Source organism: Periophthalmus magnuspinnatus, chromosome 10 (assembly GCF_009829125.3).
Source record: "Periophthalmus magnuspinnatus isolate fPerMag1 chromosome 10, fPerMag1.2.pri, whole genome shotgun sequence".
Taxonomy (NCBI): Eukaryota; Metazoa; Chordata; class Actinopteri; order Gobiiformes; family Gobiidae; genus Periophthalmus; species Periophthalmus magnuspinnatus.
Window position 1 is genome coordinate 25,655,165 of NC_047135.1, and position 19,399 is coordinate 25,674,563.

The 19,399-nt window shown below is 36.9% G+C and overlaps 2 protein-coding genes across 9 annotated transcripts in view; both read left to right on the top strand.

The window, feature by feature from the left end:
- Positions 1-14,149, top strand: part of prom1a (prominin 1a) — an 89,743-nt gene extending 75,594 nt beyond the window's left edge. Inside the window, exons 16-28 of one of the 8 annotated variants that reach the window (XM_055224799.1) lie at positions 1,896-2,042; positions 2,875-2,946; positions 3,243-3,335; positions 4,867-4,920; positions 5,014-5,094; positions 5,751-5,819; positions 6,170-6,259; positions 7,184-7,299; positions 8,115-8,138; positions 8,454-8,522; positions 10,510-10,595; positions 11,150-11,182; positions 11,516-11,653. In XM_055224799.1, the coding sequence (XP_055080774.1) occupies positions 1,896-2,042; positions 2,875-2,946; positions 3,243-3,335; positions 4,867-4,920; positions 5,014-5,094; positions 5,751-5,819; positions 6,170-6,259; positions 7,184-7,299; positions 8,115-8,138; positions 8,454-8,522; positions 10,510-10,579 (885 nt within the window). In that variant the 3' untranslated portion in view covers positions 10,580-10,595; positions 11,150-11,182; positions 11,516-11,653. Of the gene's footprint in view, positions 1-1,895; positions 2,043-2,874; positions 2,947-3,242; positions 3,336-4,866; positions 4,921-5,013; positions 5,095-5,750; positions 5,820-6,169; positions 6,260-7,183; positions 7,300-7,846; positions 7,950-8,114; positions 8,139-8,453; positions 8,523-10,509; positions 10,596-11,149; positions 11,183-11,515 lie in introns of those variants that run through there. The other 7 variants (XM_033974406.2, XM_055224800.1, XM_055224801.1 and 4 more) reach the window with 7 other exon arrangements.
- Positions 14,150-16,327: 2,178 nt separating this feature from the next.
- fgfbp2a (fibroblast growth factor binding protein 2a) lies at positions 16,328-17,894 on the top strand. Its single transcript, XM_033974372.2, has 2 exons — positions 16,328-17,033; positions 17,549-17,894. The coding sequence occupies exon 1, from the start codon at positions 16,394-16,396 to the stop codon at positions 17,024-17,026; it is 633 nt and encodes a 210-aa protein (XP_033830263.1). The 5' UTR covers positions 16,328-16,393; the 3' UTR covers positions 17,027-17,033; positions 17,549-17,894.
- Positions 17,895-19,399: the final 1,505 nt, after the last annotated feature.

Consider the following 19,399-nt stretch of genomic DNA (forward strand, 5'->3'; position numbering starts at 1 on the left):
TCAAGCAGCAAGATAAGTAGCCGAAACCTATTTATAGATGGGAAATACTTGCCTATTAGTATTAGGACTAAATTACTTTTTGTACAAATTGACTCCTAAACTGGAATCACAGTTGAAAGTTACTGTTTTCCATACTCCTACCCCATAACCACATATTATCTAATGCTATCTAAGTATTATTTCATTGATCACACCATCTCCTATCCATCAGTGTAAATCGATTCTAAGCTCCTGACTTTTTGCCAGATTGCCAGACTTACCAGAAACTTTAGTTCTTTTGGTGCCAGGTGGCCACTCTGCGTCTTGGCTCTCATTTGCAAACAGCTGATTAATCCTGGGTTACATCTGCTCGGTACTACAGTCATTTGTCTTTTTTGAGATGTCTGAAAAAGTGCAAAGTGTAAAGTGAAAATTAGATTGTACTTACCTCCTCTGAATAAGTTACAGGAAAATGACTGATGTTCTTCCACTATATTACAGCCCAGGGTTTACTGCTGCTGAGGTGGTTTAGAAGTATTCTCACAGTAAAACAAAAGATTATATAGGAATTTATTTGGAAGAAACAACTATTTACCAGAATGATGCAAACTATAGCATCACTTGGCAGAATTGAAATCTAAAATGTTTGGTTTGTTTGGCGTTACTGAACAGAGAATGCTAGTGTCTTGTAAAAGTTTGGCTAGTTTTACATAGTATTTATATACATTGTTAACTTGGAGCTTGAAGTCCTTGGATGGTGTGTTAAAATGGCGGTGGGTCTGTCATACAACTTCATTTGAATATTACATTTTTAAGTGGATTTGCTAAAACGTTGTGATGCTAAAGCAAGTATTTTCAAATATTTACACATTTAAAGAATATGTATTAGAGGTGCACTATATAACTTTTCTGGTGGAGGATCTACCAACTGCTTGTATCCATGGAGATGTTATTGCTGTGCCTGAAGTGTCCCTCAGTATAGCATTAAACAGATCTATCTATCTTGCATTTATTTCATCATGGGTGTTCCTATTGCACAAAAATACCTTGAAAAACATGCATTCTTACTGTGAGTGGGCTCGCCTCTCCACAGATTTGAGCTGTAACTCAGTCTTGTCTCCATGGAGATAGATAATTGTGATGCTATACTGTGGAACAAGCCAGGCAAAACAATAATCTACACATGGATACAAGACCCTTAGACCCTTCCGAAAAGTGGCATTGTGCATCTTTAATGTAAATGCAAGTAGTTTATCCCAAATGTCTATGACGGAGAGAGTTGAAACTAGCTAAAGTAAAACTGTGTGTCAAATGTCTATTGGAATAGGATTTTATAGTGGTAAAATGTTATTTAAAGAGACCTATGACTTTTTAGAGCTTTTAACTAAGTCGTTTTAGATCAATATTGTGATTTAAAATGTCCAAAGTCCATGGGTGTCATAGATCAAAAAAGTCTATCTTCTTTAATGAATGCACTTGTCACATATGGATAGCAAAACTTAAAATATCAAATAGTTCAAAGATAGACTGACCAATCTTAAGCCAGCCTCTGAATTCTTGGCGACACACATATGCATGGTCACTTTCGAACTTATTCCAACTCTTCCAGTTTTGCTTGCTGTGGAAACATTTTGTACTTGTAAAACCCCAAACTTTTGAATCCATAAATGTCCCGCTGCGACCTCTGAGCAGCAAACAAATTCCCTGCCAAAGTTTTTCTTGTGTTCTTGTTTCTTGTGGTGCAAAAATCATTCCATGTTTTTGTTTTTAGTGTCAGAATTACATATTACTATTACAAGACATGCTTTGAGAAAACTGCTCTTTTCTGTAGATTAGATTTTATTAGCCAGCTAACTATTTTCAAAATTCAAAAGTTTATTTACACAGAAATATTTACCATGTTTGTGTGTTTTCAGTTTACTAAGGATGTGGTGGAGGAGCTGGACACAGTGAAGATTGACCTAAGGACAATTACACTCTTGGAAGCTGAAGGAAAAAGGAATCTTCTGGATTTTTCTGAGGCGGGGCTGTCGGAAATTAACCATGCAGACTACCTGGAAGAGGTGACAACACACAACAGTTGCATTCATAGTTCAGTAGTTAACTTTTTAGATATCTCCTGAAACAACAGACGTGTTTTTTTGTTTGTTTTATTTACTGGTTCAGATATGGGTCAAAACCATAGACTATATGTAAATGGACATAGCTAGCACACTAGCCGCCACATTTCAAATAGGAAGTGAGCATGGTGATTTAGTAATTACTGTATACTACGGCTATGTGTTTTTACTGTATTTCATGTTTTAGGTAATTCGTAATGCAAGATATTCATCCTGTCTCATCCTGTCTTTATCTATTGAGATCTAACACCACATGGTATCGCCTTTTACTTGGCAAACTTGAGAAATATAGGACTATAGTTCCAGAAATGGCAGGACTCCTGCCTGTCTGTCACTGGCTTAACACTCTCCGGGCAGCTGTGCATTACCTGATAAGAACTGTGGCATTGTACAGCACACTATGTTTCTATACAGACCCGAAAAGCGATTAGATCAAACCTCTGGTGCCAAAGTAAAGACTGTGTAGGAACATACGGCGTGCTCATAGACGCGGGACTGGTTTAGGATTAAGGCTTTAGAGTACAACATGTCCTTTTGGATGTCTTAAACTCTATGGAAGAAACTTTCAACTTTTACTATGTTACAAAATCATTTGCACTTAGTCATTTATTTTGAATTTGACTTAATTGAACCCAAAATGTTGAGCAGAGCAGACTTTCAGTGAAGAGGCAAGGAAGATAATGGTTTAACCGCAAAGATTATAAATTGACTAAGCTTGCACAGTATTCTAAACATGTGTTACAAAATGGACTAAAAAATTCAATTTCATCAACAGGTCAACAAAGGAGTCACAGCTGTGGATCTGCTTTCATATGCAAGAGACTTAGAGGCCCAAACAGACCTTATGGTAAGAAAGCCTTATGGAAAAATATACCTGTGAATATTATATACTTATTGGAGACAGAATCTAAAGGGCATAAGAGACCTGAAGTCAATGAACATAGCATATATAATTAACATTTAGCTTTGTTTTAACCATATTGTATTACTATGTTCCCTTTGTCATTAATTTACACAGAGTTGTATTTTAATTGATTCATATGTTATCGTAATCCTTTAAAAAGAACTGACTGGTGACTTTGCATATCCACACATACAAGCTGTCATTTTTCTTAATTTGAGATTGTATTTCTGATGTTGTAGCCTCGTAGCCCTCTTCAGAGCTCTCTAAAAGGCCACATCAGCACACTGCGACAGATCCACAGTCAACAGATCATCCCCATGGAGCAGGCCATGGTAACATCTCTTTTCAGTCTCTGTTTTTGCACTAAAACATTGTCATTTTCTGTTTCTAACCCAACCACCAGAGATATGTTAAGATGGATGCGCTCACAGACACTTTTTGGCATGGGCTGTGTGGGAATACGATACTGGCACTTGGTACTATATTGTCCAATGATTTATGGAAGCCAGAGCTAATCGTCCAGAGCACATCAAGTAAATAAATAATGGAACTAACAAGGCACTCATAAATTAAAGTGTTCTATTGTCATCTATTATTGAAGTAGATATTTTAACACGTAACAGTGCATGGTAGCACAAGATAATTATACAGAATTAAATATATTGTTATGTTTTCTTTTTCTACTTACAACTTCAAGAAATATGTTAGAGCGAGGGTAAGAACTGCGTCCCTGTTATGTATGTTTATCCTGTACAGAACTGTAGTACACCAAACTGATGACTTGGATATCATAGTTAAAGGTGTAATGTGTAACTTTTCTAGTGGGGTTTGCTAAAATGTACCACAGTATGGTGTTAAACTGATCTGTGTATTCAAATGCATGTGTTTTATTGCTAAAAATTCAAATTAAAATAGTTGTGAGTGGGTTTACCTCTCCGCAGATGTGAGCTGTAACTTATCCTGACGACTCCAACTGCTCAGCTCCATGGTGATAGATGGGTTTAATATCATGCTGTGAAACATTTTGGACAAAGAAATAACATCTCCTCAGCACCTGAAAAGTTACATAGTGCAGCTTTAATGTTGTCTTTGTGATGTGACATTGCATAAAACAAGACATGCGTGTACAGAATTTTGTGCTAAATTATTCATTTTTATTTTTATTATACATATCAAGTGAATGGATGTCTTGCAGTAGGCTAAGGAAGTGTGTCACATCTGTGTTGCTATGTAACCACATGTTGTGTAAAGCATCCGTTATACTGCATGTGTGTGTATGTACTATGTGTATCTCAATGCACCATTAAAGTGAAAACTCTTGCTGCTCAAAAGTGCACTGACACTATTTGCCATCATAAATAAACATGGTTGAGCTATATTTTTTCAGAATTTACTGTTTGGCCTTGCTTGTTTATATCATTGATACTTTGTAGTAGATGTCATCAACATTTCCTGGGGGGAAAGCTAACTAAAGGCACTGCTCTGTCTGAGGCTCTGTTACTCAAGTTAAACTTAAATCTCTCTCTCTCAAATAGTACTACATTCACAAGCTAGTTAGAAACTTATTGGGCCTACATGCTGTTCCCCCCCAGCATGATGTCACTGTAAAGTGTCAATAAGCTACCCATTTTAAACTGCTAATATGAAGTAGCATAATCCACCACATATACAAGATTATGAAACTTTTTTCTTTATAATTTGGAACAAAATTCTTTTGCATGCCATGTCTGAAAGCAGAATACTGTATATTAAATATGTGTTGTTTCCCCCCTTTGTTCCCTCATTATGGACATATAATTATGTATAATTGGGTATTATGTTTGACTATAAATATTCTAATTACACATTTTATCCTTTCTAAAGAGTGCCTTGAATCAGAGTATGAGATACCTGGAGAGAACGACATCAGACCTTCCAGTAAGTGCATGATTTACCTGTCAATGTTCATTCACAAATCTATAAACTTTATCTTGGATTTTGCTAAATATAAAATGTTTATATTTTCCACAGAACAAAGTCTTAGCCGTTCTAGAAGCGATTGACACTGCCCAGTTTCTCATCTCTCAAAATGCTTCAGACATGATCCGCCAGGTACAAATTTTGTGCATTTGAGTTAAACACTAACAAACCAAAATCTCTTTGTATGGGGAAAATACTATAGGCCTGCAACTGCTGTAAATAGTCAATTGCCAACTTAAAGTAATTGCAGTTAATTGTTGTTTGTTAATTTAATAGTTATTTGATACAGAATTTGAAGAAAAAGTAAATACAGTTATTATGTTTTAATAATCAAAATAGCAGTTATTTTTAACCCTTGGATTTAAAGTGCAATGGACAGGTCTTCATGTTTTTTCAAATTATTACTTGTTTTGGTGGCATAGTACATGTGGTAAATGGTTGTCATACATAAGTGACAGTTTGCGGGGAAAAAAAATGGAAGAAAAGTGCAAAAATACAGGAAGTAGCGCTGACTTTATTAAAATGACACACAACAAGTATTTATATTCACTTTTGGGCAAGGTTTTAAAGTCTATTTTACTTGATTTCACCTGTGGATTTAAAATTACGTGTCCCTGCGATGTTGCATAGTCTAATGCACATGGATAGTTCTCAAGTTGAACTAACTAGTGTACAAGTTGATGTAATATTTGTTCATTTTCCTGCATTTAAAGTTGACAAAAGTTGACAAGTGCACTATTATAAAACGCTGAAATGCCTTATACAACTGAATGACTTTTGTTTTTCAGGAAACCAAAAAGTACACAGCGACCATTGTTGGCTACTTCAATCAATACATAGAATGGGTCAAGATGTCCGTAAGTGTTCATTAGTTAGCGTTAGCTTTTCTCACCTCTGACTATATCTCCATGCAACTGTCCACAAGTCCTTATTTAGCCAGACACTGCACAAAGTTGTGTATTGGCAAACGATCATTCACAAGTTTGGCCATAATTATAGCTAAGACAAATATAAATGTTATAACCTCCTATAAATTGAAAGAATTTGCTTTGAGGCTAGCGGTTTGCTGATTTCGGCGCTAAGGAATGTAAAAAAAAAAGAATTTGAACCATTAAGCTGCTATGCCAGCAATGTCAATGGTATTTTGTTTACTGAGTTGTAAATGTATGTCTGACTTGTTGTATTTTTCTTATGTTTTGTTATATAGTTAATGGAAGAAGTTGCCCAATGCAAGCCTTTTAGCAACATCCTGGACACGGCTGAAATTTTTACGTGCAGTTTCCTGGTTGACTCAATGGTAATGGAACTGATTCATCTACTAGTTTTGGAAATATTAGGAAAGGTCCAGTTTTCTTTTGAACATTTTAATTGTTCATCGCAAAGAGTTTATAAGAGCTTTTCACAACTTTCACAGGGCACAAGGCAATGTAATATAATAAACAACAACTAGCATGCTAACTCAAACTTCCTGATTTGTGGACAGTGCAACACCCTGACACAGACAGTACACAGTGGACATATTTTGACTTCAAGAGGGACAAAATATCCAGAGGGTACAGGGTCTTTTAATATTTTAGAATATATAACCAGAACCACGAATTTATGTTAAGTTGTAGTAAAGTTCACAAATAAACAGAAATTCACTTTTGTAAAAACTACATGTATATATGTGGGATACTAAATAATGCTGCATGCTCGTGTAAACATATACCGGTAGCTACGTGCAGGCGATTTGGGCAAAAATAAATATCTTTTTTGCATTATCTCAGTAACATTTATCACAAAAGAGCAGTATCACTTTATACTCTTGTTTGGAAGATTACACTAGATGGTTCTGTATCTTTTTGAGGTAGTTTTAAATAGTTTTGATTATAGATTATATACTTAATATCCAAATTTTGCTTATCACCAAAACAACTGCAATATTATCACGTTTTTTTCAGTATATCCCACCTCTACATACAGCCATATTTTCAGCCTAATTGCTCTTCTATTTCCATTATAACACAATTGTCTGTTTAAAAAGACAAATCTGATGTAAAAAATTCTCAATATTTGACCAATACCATTATTTCTGCATGCTCTGCGATATCACAAATATCGATATTGGAACTGATATATCAGCCATCCTTATCAAATATAGCAGTAATATCAGATTAGGGATGCACTTCTAAAGTATGTATTTGGCCTGTATAAATAATAATGATTTTATTTTGGATAGAATGCATTTTGGATGGGCCTGGGCTGCAGCACTCTGTTCCTGCTCCCAAGTATCATCCTAGCTGTCAAACTGGCCAAGTACTACCGCCGTATGGACACAGAGGATGTTTACGATGAGTAAGTGACAAATACAAGCCTTTTTCTACTATGGATGTTAAGTAATGGTTTCTCAAATGCCAGTTTTATGTAATATATTTATTTGTACATATTTCAGTTGTTTAGTAAGTGGTTGCAGAACTCTTGTATAATGCAGCAAAGGTATCTCAGACTGGTCTCAAAAAGCCACAAATATCTTAGCTCTCATAAATAAATTAAAAGTGCTGTATCTGTTATTCCTCACTTACCATTTCTCAACTCTCAGAGACAAGAGTGAAGTTCTGCTGTCTTGGTATAACAACAACTAGCATGCACATAGCAACACATTTTTACAATAAACTACTGTAATATTAAAATTTGGACATCATCATGGTCCATTAAAAATATTACATTGGCCCAGAATTGCTCTTTTATTTATTTATTTTTTATTTTTTCTGTATTTTATTTTATTTATTTTTTTTATAAATTCAAAATATTGACCAGTTGAGATTCTTTTGCAAAAACTCTGCTCATCTCCCAGTTTCTCTAAAACTTTAACTTCTCTATTTGTCCTCCTCCTTTCTCATAGTACCTCTGTCTCTGGGACTTGGCATTTTACTTTGTGATAACCATTTCTACCGTTTCCATTTTCCATTCCATTCATCCTCGTAAGCACATTGCACTTTACAAACTTTTTCTAAGTTCAAATCTTTCCCCTTGTCCTTTTACTTATCATTTTTAGAATTTTCCAACCAGTCTGATCAAGGACCTCTCTCGTCCTCTGACCTTTACTGGTGCTTCAGATCAATCTTTCTAGATATTAAATATGATCGTTTTGTCTATTTTTTTTTTTTTAGCATTGAAACTATTCCCATGAAAACGTAAGACCAACTCCAGTTCCTTTCCTATATATTCTTCTCTCTATCCTGTAAATACAACTGTTTACTTAATTCTTGGTGCTTGCAACTTTTTTGGTGGATACCGTGGCTCTATGTGGTGTAAAAGTGCCCCTTACTTGTACCAAAGGGCTCTTGCAATCATTACCTTAAAAAAAAACTAACTTTGTTTTTTATGTAAATACTCAAATTTATTTTTCAAAAACTTTTAACATCCATCTAACTTTCATTCACAATTTGAACTAAAAAGCATGCCTTCTCGTCATATATGTCCATCCCTGTTTATTTTGATTTTTTCAGTATGGAAATTGGTAATAATGGTTATCAGTGTGAGCGTGCACAAGGTATCCCAAACCCGATGATGATGAGGTAAAGTGGGTTGGGGTTTGTGGGTTGCATGTTCACAGGAGTGGGAGCATGGAGGTGGACTCGGGGATTTTCAAGACCAATGTGATAATGCATGTTTTCAATGGTCAGCGGGATGGGAAAGTAATGGGAGATTCTGTAATGTGTTGAAAGCAGATCTGAGTTCAAATTTGGTCAAAAAAAGTGTCATGAATATTGTAAGATATTAGGTGATGTCACAATGTACAAATAAATAACTACATGTCTATGTGCCCCAAATGTGCTTTATGACAGTGGCTCCCGAAGTGGGGGTAAGCGTTTAATGTTTTAAAAAAGGTTGTACAATCCCAGCTGAACCTTTGTTACCAGTGACTAAACCTGCAAACAGAGGACACATATAAGTTTTTTTTCCTAGCATGGATAGGCCATGCCTCATATGAAAGCTCTCAGGCTGCTCTAGCACTGGTTAATGATTGGATAAAGGTGCTGGGGTTTAGTTTGTGACAATTAAAATCAGAGAGGCATTTTAGGTTTAAACAAACTGTATTTCAGCTTGTATCTGGCAACCCAAATGAGAGACTCCTGTGAGCCTTCTTCTGCCTTCTAATCATCAATTAAAACGCCAAATAAATGGGACATCATGCCCAATGTTTTGGGTTAATGTTGGATTTTTTAACGTAAGAAATAGCAGAATTATTATCAGTAAAATCTATATTTCTATATTTGACTTGAGCATGTTTACCTGTATGTGTACGTCATTTAAAATCAAAATCTTACATACAGTTAGTTACGACAGTCTTTCCTCTTTTATAATTTGGTGAAATTGTGTCTAATAATACAATAGATGTAAAATCAGGATTAATATTTCTATGTTTTTATTTGAAATTCTGTAATTTTTTGGCCTGTAAATACTTTATGAGCCAGAGTTAAAACATTTGCAACCTTTTTTTTTTTTTTTACCATACCATTTTTACTTTTAACCATCACCAGACAGCTATCGTCGAGATTCTAAGTGGGTTAGATACTCGATAGTTGTCCATTTTGTTTAACGCAACAAAGTAAAATTATTTTACATTGGCTCAAAATGTAAAAAAGGTTTGTGTCTCTCTCCAGTTCACACATGTTACCGCTATCATCTGCTCTTCCTGGCTATAGTGACCAAACTCTTTGAAAAGGACTCCTTTTGCCACAACTATTTCCAAAAAAACAACTTAAACCAAGTGCCCATGGCATTTTAAACACAACAAACAACTTCCCCAGTTCATTTTGGGTCAACCATTTGCTCCCATTACTTTAGTGGGTCACCTGACTTCACTCTTTGCATGTCTCCTGTCTCATTTAGAGTCAGCCAGAGCCCCACCAATGTCCACCTGATCATTGTGTTCAGAGAGAGGCAAGCATGTCCAAGCCTAAGAACACTACTCCTTATATGTCCCATTGTGTTTAACTTACCAGGCTAAATAACACTTCTAATTGCATGGGGTTTATTTTTAAGTTGCATCTGGACGTGTGTGGAGCCAGCCTTTTGTAACAGGCCTACGGGCAGAGAGCAGAATGGGGAAATTACAGAGAGTATGTTGGGGTGTTAGAGGTTGCTGGTTAAATCCCCTTAAGCTCTCATATGAGTCATAGGGACTCAGTGCTTCTAAAGGTCCAAATAATCCAATCAACATAACAAATTACACAAGATAAAATTATATTATAATTGTTATTTTGGTCAGTGGGGCAGAGCACACTCCTCCCAGCACAATTCTTTGTCAATTTTCACTTAATACTTTTAATTACATAAAGGGCCCTCTGTACATCCGACCACAAAAACAACATGTAGACCTTTTGACCACCCCAATATCAATTTAACACTTTAAGACCTAACCACTTATAATATCTTCCAAATCCCAGGGATACTGCATTGTTCCATCTTTCTGCTCTCTGCCCGGTCACCCCCCCTTCAGTACCGTACCCCCATTGTGTTTGTGATGTTTAACCTTGTGCCCTGTGTTCTGTGCTGTAGCATCCCCTCCTATGACACTATGAACAGGTTCCCCCGGGCCTCCGCTCCCCCCAGGCACATCGACTGGTGAATAGTGCTTCAGACAGGTACTGCACACTGCGAATAATCGATTTTTATTTTCAGAAACTTTCTTTCTGCAATTCTGCACCACCCTCTAATCGTGAATTTTTACATTAACGCCTTCCATAACTTTCAGTGCTTTGCTGCAGCTTATTTTACTGCCTTCTGCATGGTGAGATTTCAGATGGCGTATACTTGCAAATAAAATTGTATTACAAGTAGTATCTATGAATTATTGCTATTGCTGACTAGGCACATTAGAGACACTGCTTTTGCTTACTCTGTCAATTCCTGTTGTTTACTATTGTCTGATGGATGAGGCAGTTCTATTATGAAATTGAACAGCCTCATATGGTAGTTATTTAGGCTCCATTTAGAAAATTATTATTGTAGAACTGGGAATGCAAGTTATGCTGAAGAAGTAAAAAGGGGTTGGTATTAGGAAGAAGACCGAAAAAGAGTGAAAGACTGAGGAGGCTAAGGTTTCTCTGCTGCAATGGACACGAGCAATTGCTATATAGAATTTCTTCATAAGTAAGCATTATATTTACAATATTTTACAACGTGTTATGTCTTTTAGGACCCCAGAATACTGAAACTTAACAACGCAGTGGTAAGTAAATTTATACAAGATGACTTAAATGGTGTACAGTGTAACTTTTCTGGTTTGGGGTTTGCTGCTTTGTTTGTAATGTTCCATAGTATTGCATTAAGCATATTCTATCTCTGTGAAGACCAGCAGCTGGCTAAGTTACAGGTTAGATCTGTGGAAGTTAAGTTATTTTTGAGCAATAAAAACACCTGTAATTGAATAAATACAAGACAAAGCATTCTAAGCAAAGTGGAAACATCTTCATGGAGACAGAAAAGTTACATAGTGCATATTTAATAGCAAATCACTTACTATTTTATCCGTAGTATCAATGCATGTATTTTTATGTTTTAGCTTTTTACTTGGGGAGACATGAGACCATAGTAGTCGGGACTGGAAGATATGCTCTACCAACGCTCCCCCGCTAATCCACCCCACACCTGGAAAACTACCATCATCGACTGCTTCATAATTGGAACTCATTTGTTGTCAATCTGAGCCAGACTGCTGCATTTAAATAGGCGATGGTTTTAAAAACTCACAAGGGAAGACTTAACTTTACACATACATTCATAATTATGTGATACAAGCCTATAGTGGAAATGGGATTTTCTACAGGACTAACCTCTGGAGTCAATGGACTTGTTGTAAACACTGGAATTCGTAGAGAATATAGTGCAAATATATTCAGTGCATTCAGCAACACATGATGAACACATGATGTTTACAGTGTTAGCTCGGACAGTGCTAGTTTGGGGCTCATGTGATAATGTCTGACTGCCTACTGAATTGTATTGAGTTCAGTAGGTTGGTATGAACCTAGACTGGCAAAGGAAAGTAAATATATACAGTTATAGTATATATTTACTGGACCAAATAATTGACTGAATTTCTATCCTAACCCTATTCTCAAAGATGCATTCATTATTAGGTAGGGTATAGCGCACTAATCAAATAACATAATGAATAAGCTGTAGTTTTCAAATTAGGGTTTTCTCCTGGTCATTTCTATTAGTGACTTGACCCTAGAACTTGACATATTTCAACAAAAATCTGCATTTAACAATACTAAATGTATCTGCCCACATCTGAATTAATAGTATGGGCCTGTAAAATGTGATGTCATCTGAAACCCAGCAATTAGCTACCTAAACATACTATTTGGAACAACAATACAACTTAAAGTGAGACTTAACACCTAAACTCCACCCACAACCACATTTCACATAGACCTGCTAAACTAGGCAGTACCTGGAGGACTAAAGAAAAGAGAGGAGAGGAGGGGTGAAGTTTTGGGACATAAGAACGGTGTGATTGGTTTTTACAGGTATCCACACTTCAAACTCCGCCCCAGGTGTTTGTAATCAGAAACACCTGGCTGTAATCATGGCAGTCTTGTGTGATGTTACCACCTACTAGAAACTGCAGAGGCCACTGGAGGCAACACACACTTAGATTTAAGAGTTTTTCATCAGAAAGCTGCAGATTTACCTACTTTGCACTAAAGTTGCCAAAAAATTTATTGGAACGGTAGATAATCCAATTAAAACACCATAAAAAAGGGATTTAGTGCTTAGTTAGTCTTTAAATCTTGTTTATAAGCTAACAAATGTGTTGAAGCTTATTGAAGATCCTTGGCAGTTTTCTTATATACTACACCAACAGAACACAAAAAGTAGCTTTCACAGACAAATCCTGTCAAAAACAAAAGGGAAAAAACAAAAAAACGTCCATCTTGCTGCTGTATTTTGAGTATGCTTTGTTGCTTTGAAATTATGAAGCTAGCGAACTTTCAAAAAAATATTTATTTCTTCGCAGAAAAATACTGAATGAAGCTAGGCTGGGAATAGATTTTGCTGCATATTTTGATTAACATAATTGTAGCAAACTAACAGGAAATGCTAAAGAGGCCATTTTAATTGAACTAATTTTCACCAATATTAGAGAGTAACATGCCATTTCCTAAATATTTTTTTAAGACTTACAAGAGGTCTCAGGTGTTTAGTTCACAATCTTATTATGTGCTTGTTATAGAAGCAGCTTTATACAAATCTATTGGACTGCTAAATTTATTCAAAGCTATTTGTGTTTTCTACTGCTCCAATCGTGTTAGCTGGGATTTGTATGCTGAATTGTATCTGTAATGCATTGGAAAAAAAAACAATCCTGCAGCTACCTGACCACGTCGTCTCCATGTTTACAATCTGCATTTGTAATTACAGAGGGAAAGTAGACAATCCATTTTTTGGACGTGTTAGAGCTGTCAATCAAAGAGAACGCTTGTAAAAATATGCTTTAGCTTCATATTTGATGACACTGCACACAGACAAAGCATAGCCATACATTTTCATTACAGTATATGGCCATTTATCTTAACCAAGTTAATCTATTTTTTGTACACATTTTATCTCAGAAACATTAAAGGCCCTTTACCTGATTTATTTGAGCAAAATATATTTTATAAGCAGTCAAAATATGTCTGTCGCATGCTGTTTGTATCTAATTATAAACCATTTTATTGTCCGAGAATCAGGAAGTGGTTAGCTTTACAGTGATGGCAAAATTCCACTCTGGTTTGAAAGTTGTGAAAAACGTTTATAAACTCATCACTAACTGTTTAAAATGAACTAGGTCTGTTTTTCTCATATTTAAGATCAAAATCAGGTAAAGTGCCTTTAAACATCACTCAAACAAGTAGGATATTTTTGTTTATATCCATAGCGACTAACAATATATAAATTTAACTATGGATATGTTTTCTCTGTGTGCCATGAGTAGTCACAAGATCCTAATGTAAATGTTTTATGAAGTGCTTTACTGTAGATACAGGGCGTATCCACATGCTAAAGGACTGCCACTGTGTTTTGTGGCATTCTGTTGTGAATGGACTGAAAAGTGCTGCTCCAAAGCAGAGCACCTGATGAAAAGATGTATGTGAGGACGGAAAACTGTACAAATTGTGAATAAAAAAGAAACATTTCATTCACTACAAAAGTGTGTGCTTTGTTGTTTTATTGTGGCTAATCTTTGTGTAGAGTTGAGGGTTTGATTCCTGTTCAAAGCAAATGCCGTCAACTGTTATGTTTGAGAAAATGTCTGGATAAATGGTGCACTACACTTCAGTTGTTGAAAGCTTAACATCACTTTATTACATGTTATACACACACATACACACGTTGGGTTTGCATGTTTAATGGGGACATTACACTGACATTCATTTCTTGAGGACTGATCCAAGAACATGAACCAGTTACCATTTGCCTAATTTAATCTAAACCATAACCTTAACCTAACCTTAACCAACCATATGGTTGCTGCTCTAATGATAAAGGATTTACGTCACAGGGACCTGATTTTTGTCCCCATAAGAGAATGCAGGTCTCCACTCCCTGCAAATTGAGTGTGTAGATCTTAGTTCCCACAATATGATAAACACTCACCCATACAAAATGTACAAAGTTAATTCTATATGCGTGTAAAAAATCCCCTTGGTGGGATGAACATCTGTCTGCTGTTTACATACACAGAAGCAAGACTACTTCATCATGTCATATCAGAGAACATTTGAGGTTTGCACCACAGAGACTGTGAGCACAGTACATTATGTAAAGGTCTGTGGCTCAGGTGCCATATATGTAACACATAACACATGCCATGTAACAGTAGTCACACTGGCTCTTTGTGGAGGCAGAACATTCCTGTGTGGCACCAGCTCTGGACCAGAGCACCAGTGTCTCACTGCTCTGCTATTTATAATAGAGATGATTACATCCCCATAAGCTCCACTCTGAGGTCTGCACAGGCACAAGCTAACAAGTGAATAAGCAATAGCAGCAAAACCACTGACCAGCATGCTCCTGCTCCTAAATAGATATGTGTGTAAGACTGGACAGGCTTAGCAAAATGTGTCTGTTTTTGTTTGTGTAAAGATGTGTTGAAACGGTGATTTAAAGGTGCGCTGTCACTTTTCTGGTGAAAAGCCCACCACCTTTAGTTGCTTTTCCAAGAATCGTCCACAGTATGTCTGTCACCATGGATACAAGCAGGTGATGCCACCAGGTAAAGGTATGGCTCTGACCTTGCTCACAGTAAGAGTGTGTGTTTTCAACCAATAACATCTCAATGGACACAAGAAGATTAGGCTTAAGATACAAGTTATTGTCCTTGTAAGGAAATCTTTCCTCTGCATGGAATTAGGGCACCTGGGGACCTGTCTTCAGCTGGAGGATTTTACCTATTATACATGTTTTGTGTTGATGAGGCAAACTTGATAGAAATACGCAAGGAGTTGAAGTCAGAACATTCTTGCTATGAGGTGAGAGTGCTAGTTATTCAGCCACAAACAATTACTGCAATCCCTTTACACAACTGACAAAACAGCAGCCTCAGTACTTGACCTTGATGGATCAAGCATTACTGTGGCACCTGACACACAATAACCATGATGGCACCTTCAGGAAAAGAACACTGAGACCCCAGCCACAAAGAAGCACACCCATGTGTCAGGTGCATGTGACAGGTTCAATGCATCTGCCACACAATGTCACAGCTCTGTGACACCTTTCAGACAACACAGCCGGTGTTCATTGCATTAATGCATTTTTACAAGAACTGAATAATAAACAAAACTACTTAACCTTATCTGACCCATTCTGGACCACACCACTATATACACTCATAATAAACACTTTTACTCTTCAACAGCAGTCTGTACTTTAACTTTATGTTCCAGCGTCAGACGTTCCAGTGCCATGTGTGAGCAACCTCCCCTCACGTTTCTTCATTTCGCTGTCTAAAAGTGTTTTTTGTTGAGTGCTAAATTATAACTTTGGCTGTATGGCATAGAGACTTCACTGCCTGTGAGAACAAGCGAGCGCTTGATTGCTCAGTATAGTAAATGATTATAAAGTCTGTCATGCAGTTTTGATTGAGGTGTACTTAGTATAAGAATTTAAAGGTATTGCCTCTGGGGTTGTAATTTGCAATTTGCCACAGGCTGCAAAGACTCTTCACGTGTTATTCTCTTATTACATAACATCTAGCTTTGGTTTTGAATGTGTTGGCTGACTTGACATGTGGCCCTGACTTCCTCCAAAAGCCATAAGTGGTGTTTTCGGTCCTCCTCCTGTCTGTACATCGCTTTTTTTCTCCAATCTTTCATTCTGTCGCAAATAAATAGCTGGGAGGATCATTACCTCGAGCAGTCTAACTCTCCAACTTCGAAGTGACAACATGTGGACCCAAGCCAGCTCCCTTCTCCTGCTGCTTTTTGCTTGCTGCTTCTGTGCAACCAACGCTCAAGACCGGAGGCAAAACATCTGGAATGATCCGATAACATTCAACACAAAAACAAAGGACAAATGTACTATGGTAATTACTGGGCAAGGGGAGTACACCAAGCTCAAGTTGTCCTGCCAGGGTCCAAAAAGATCCTATTGGTGCGAGTATGTCGGTAAACCGTACTTGTGTGGCTCTTTCAACAAAAACCCTCGCCACTACTTCGTCCAGATGATGTGGGGTTTGCGAAAGCTCAATAACGCCTGCCAAGCTCCGAGGGTCATCAAGCCCCACATGTGCCGAAAAGCGACCGACGAATCGCAGATGGTGTTCTCCTCGGCTTCGTTTCCACGGCAACCGGAAAGACAAAAGGAAGCGAGTCAAGCAAGGGTGCAGCAAAGGCCCGTTCCGACCAGACCGGCGTGGCGCAGGTATCCGGAGAGCGGGCCCATAAGGGAGATGCAGAGGAGCGGGCACAAGGAACCAGCTCCCACGTCCGAGTCGCACAAGAAGAGGATGGCAAGGCTCTACTGTTGGAAGTCAATGCAAGGAGTCTGTGCCTATGTCATCGGGCTGTTTAGGGAGTAGGAGACAGGTGAGTGAATAGGAATATCATTATTATCTGCTAAAAGACAGCCAACAATTAAATATACTTGTAAATCTTTTCTGTAGTGGAAAATAATTGGAAAAAAATTGCCAGTGTTCCAAAATTTTTTTGTAAATTAATGATTGATTATATATATATATATATATATATATATATATATATATATATATATATATATATATATATATATATATATATATATATATATATATATATAAAAATTTTTATTACCTTTTTTTTCAATTTCAATTTAGTTTTAATTATCCATTTGAACAACATATTTTTCAGACTATTACTAGAAGATTGGGTCAAAGTAAAACAAATTATACTGTTAAAAATAGTTGCATACAAGAGCTATTGTAGTGTTATTTTTGTAATAAACTTGAGCACATGTGAAGAAATGTAATTGTCGAACCCAAATAACTTGAAAATCTTAAAGTTTGGTTTATTTTTGTATTTATTACAACAGTATACTTAACACGCAACTAATTTCCCTTATGCAGCTCCAAAGTCATTGACCATGCTGGGAGGACTACAGCGCTCTCTTCAGGGGGGTTGAAGCATGACTGGGACTGTTCCAAACTAAATGGTCTGACTCCCTGTTCTTCTAACCAGCCAAGCACGCACCGTATACAACCACCATCCACTAGCTATCCACACAAAGCAAAGCACACCCGCAGAAGACCTTCTCACTGCATCGTCACAGCTATTCTGACCAACGAGGCGAACAGCCAGCCGTCGACACGTATCTTGTACCATATTTGTTTACTTGTATATAACTTGTGTAATCGTTGTGGACACTATGAATAAATGAAATGTCTTGAATGATATGTTTACAAGGGGTATTAAATAATGCTATTACATAAAATACATTATTTATCAAACGCCTGTTTTCATTCTTTAACATAAAATTATTATTCAAGTAGTTAGTGACATCACTGAGGACTGCTCTGATTACAAACAGGTGTTTCTGATTACAAACACTTAGATGCGGGGGCGGGGCTTGAAATGTTGATACCTGCTAAACCAATCACACTGTTCCTCATATGCCCAGACCACGCCCTCCACCCTCTCCCTTTTAGTATTCCAGATACTGTCCAGTTTAGCAGCCGTATTTGAAATGTGCGGATCTTAGGTGTTTAGTCCCACTTTAAATAGCTATAAAATCAATGTGTTGGTAAATGGTTTACAGTATTATAGATTAGTATTATAGATTTAGATTTTTATATAGCATTTTTCCACCTTCAAGTCACTCAAAGTACTTTACCACTCACCCATACACAGAAACTGGGGAAAGATGGGTTAAGTGTCTTGCCCAAGGACACAAAGACAGCAGTCATCTGTGGGAGCTGGAATCGCACCACCAACCTGTGTGTCATTGCATCTGATTTTGCTCTACCAGGATTTGAACAGTCAACCTTTGGATCAGTGGAGCTGACACTCTAATAACTGAGCTACTGACAACCAATATATTTGAAAAGAGCAACACATACATTTTTGGTTTACTTACCTACTTGGAGTTGTAGTTAACAAGCCGTATAAATAATCTTAAATGTCGAGATATCCTATAATAATAAGATTTTGGTGTGCATGTGACCAGAGCCAGTGATAAAAGTCAGAGCAAACAGGCTGGTGGTGTTTTTAGCTTCATTTTGACCTCTTCTACAGACATGAAAGGACAGGATGTTCCACTCTTTAAGAGGAATCACTGAAAAGGCTCGGTCTCGAATGGACACGAGTTTGGATTAAGGTGAAGTCAGAGGAGCTATCTGCAGATCTGAGGGCTCTGGGAGGAAACTAAGGCTATAGCCGCTCTGATACTGACAGACCAGCAAATTCAAACACTTATAAACTATCAATAAAACGTATTGAAAAAGCAACTGGGAGCCCATTAATTATGTTCACCCATAGTCATAAAATGTAATTGTCTCTCATTGCCAAGTTCCACTCTAAAACCAACATCTTTTTGAAGAGCTCAAGCCACCAGTTTTCCACAGGATTTTCCAAATCAAAAGTACGCTAAAAACCAAAATGTACACATAAAATGTACAAGTAAAAACATTTATAACATTATAAACTAAACAACAGCTGCATGTCAAAACCCAAATTAATCAAAAGAAACACAGGATTACTAAGAACATAAAGAACGTTTACTCTTCTGAAATGCATAAATAATACAAATGCCATTTTTGTCATAGAAACTACTAGCTGTAAATTCTTATACTTTTGCACTGAAATTGCTTTAACTTCTACAAAACACTACTACTACCACTACAACTACCACGGCCACTTCTACTACTACTACTACTTCTTCTACTACTTCTATACTCCTACTACTACTACTACTACTATCA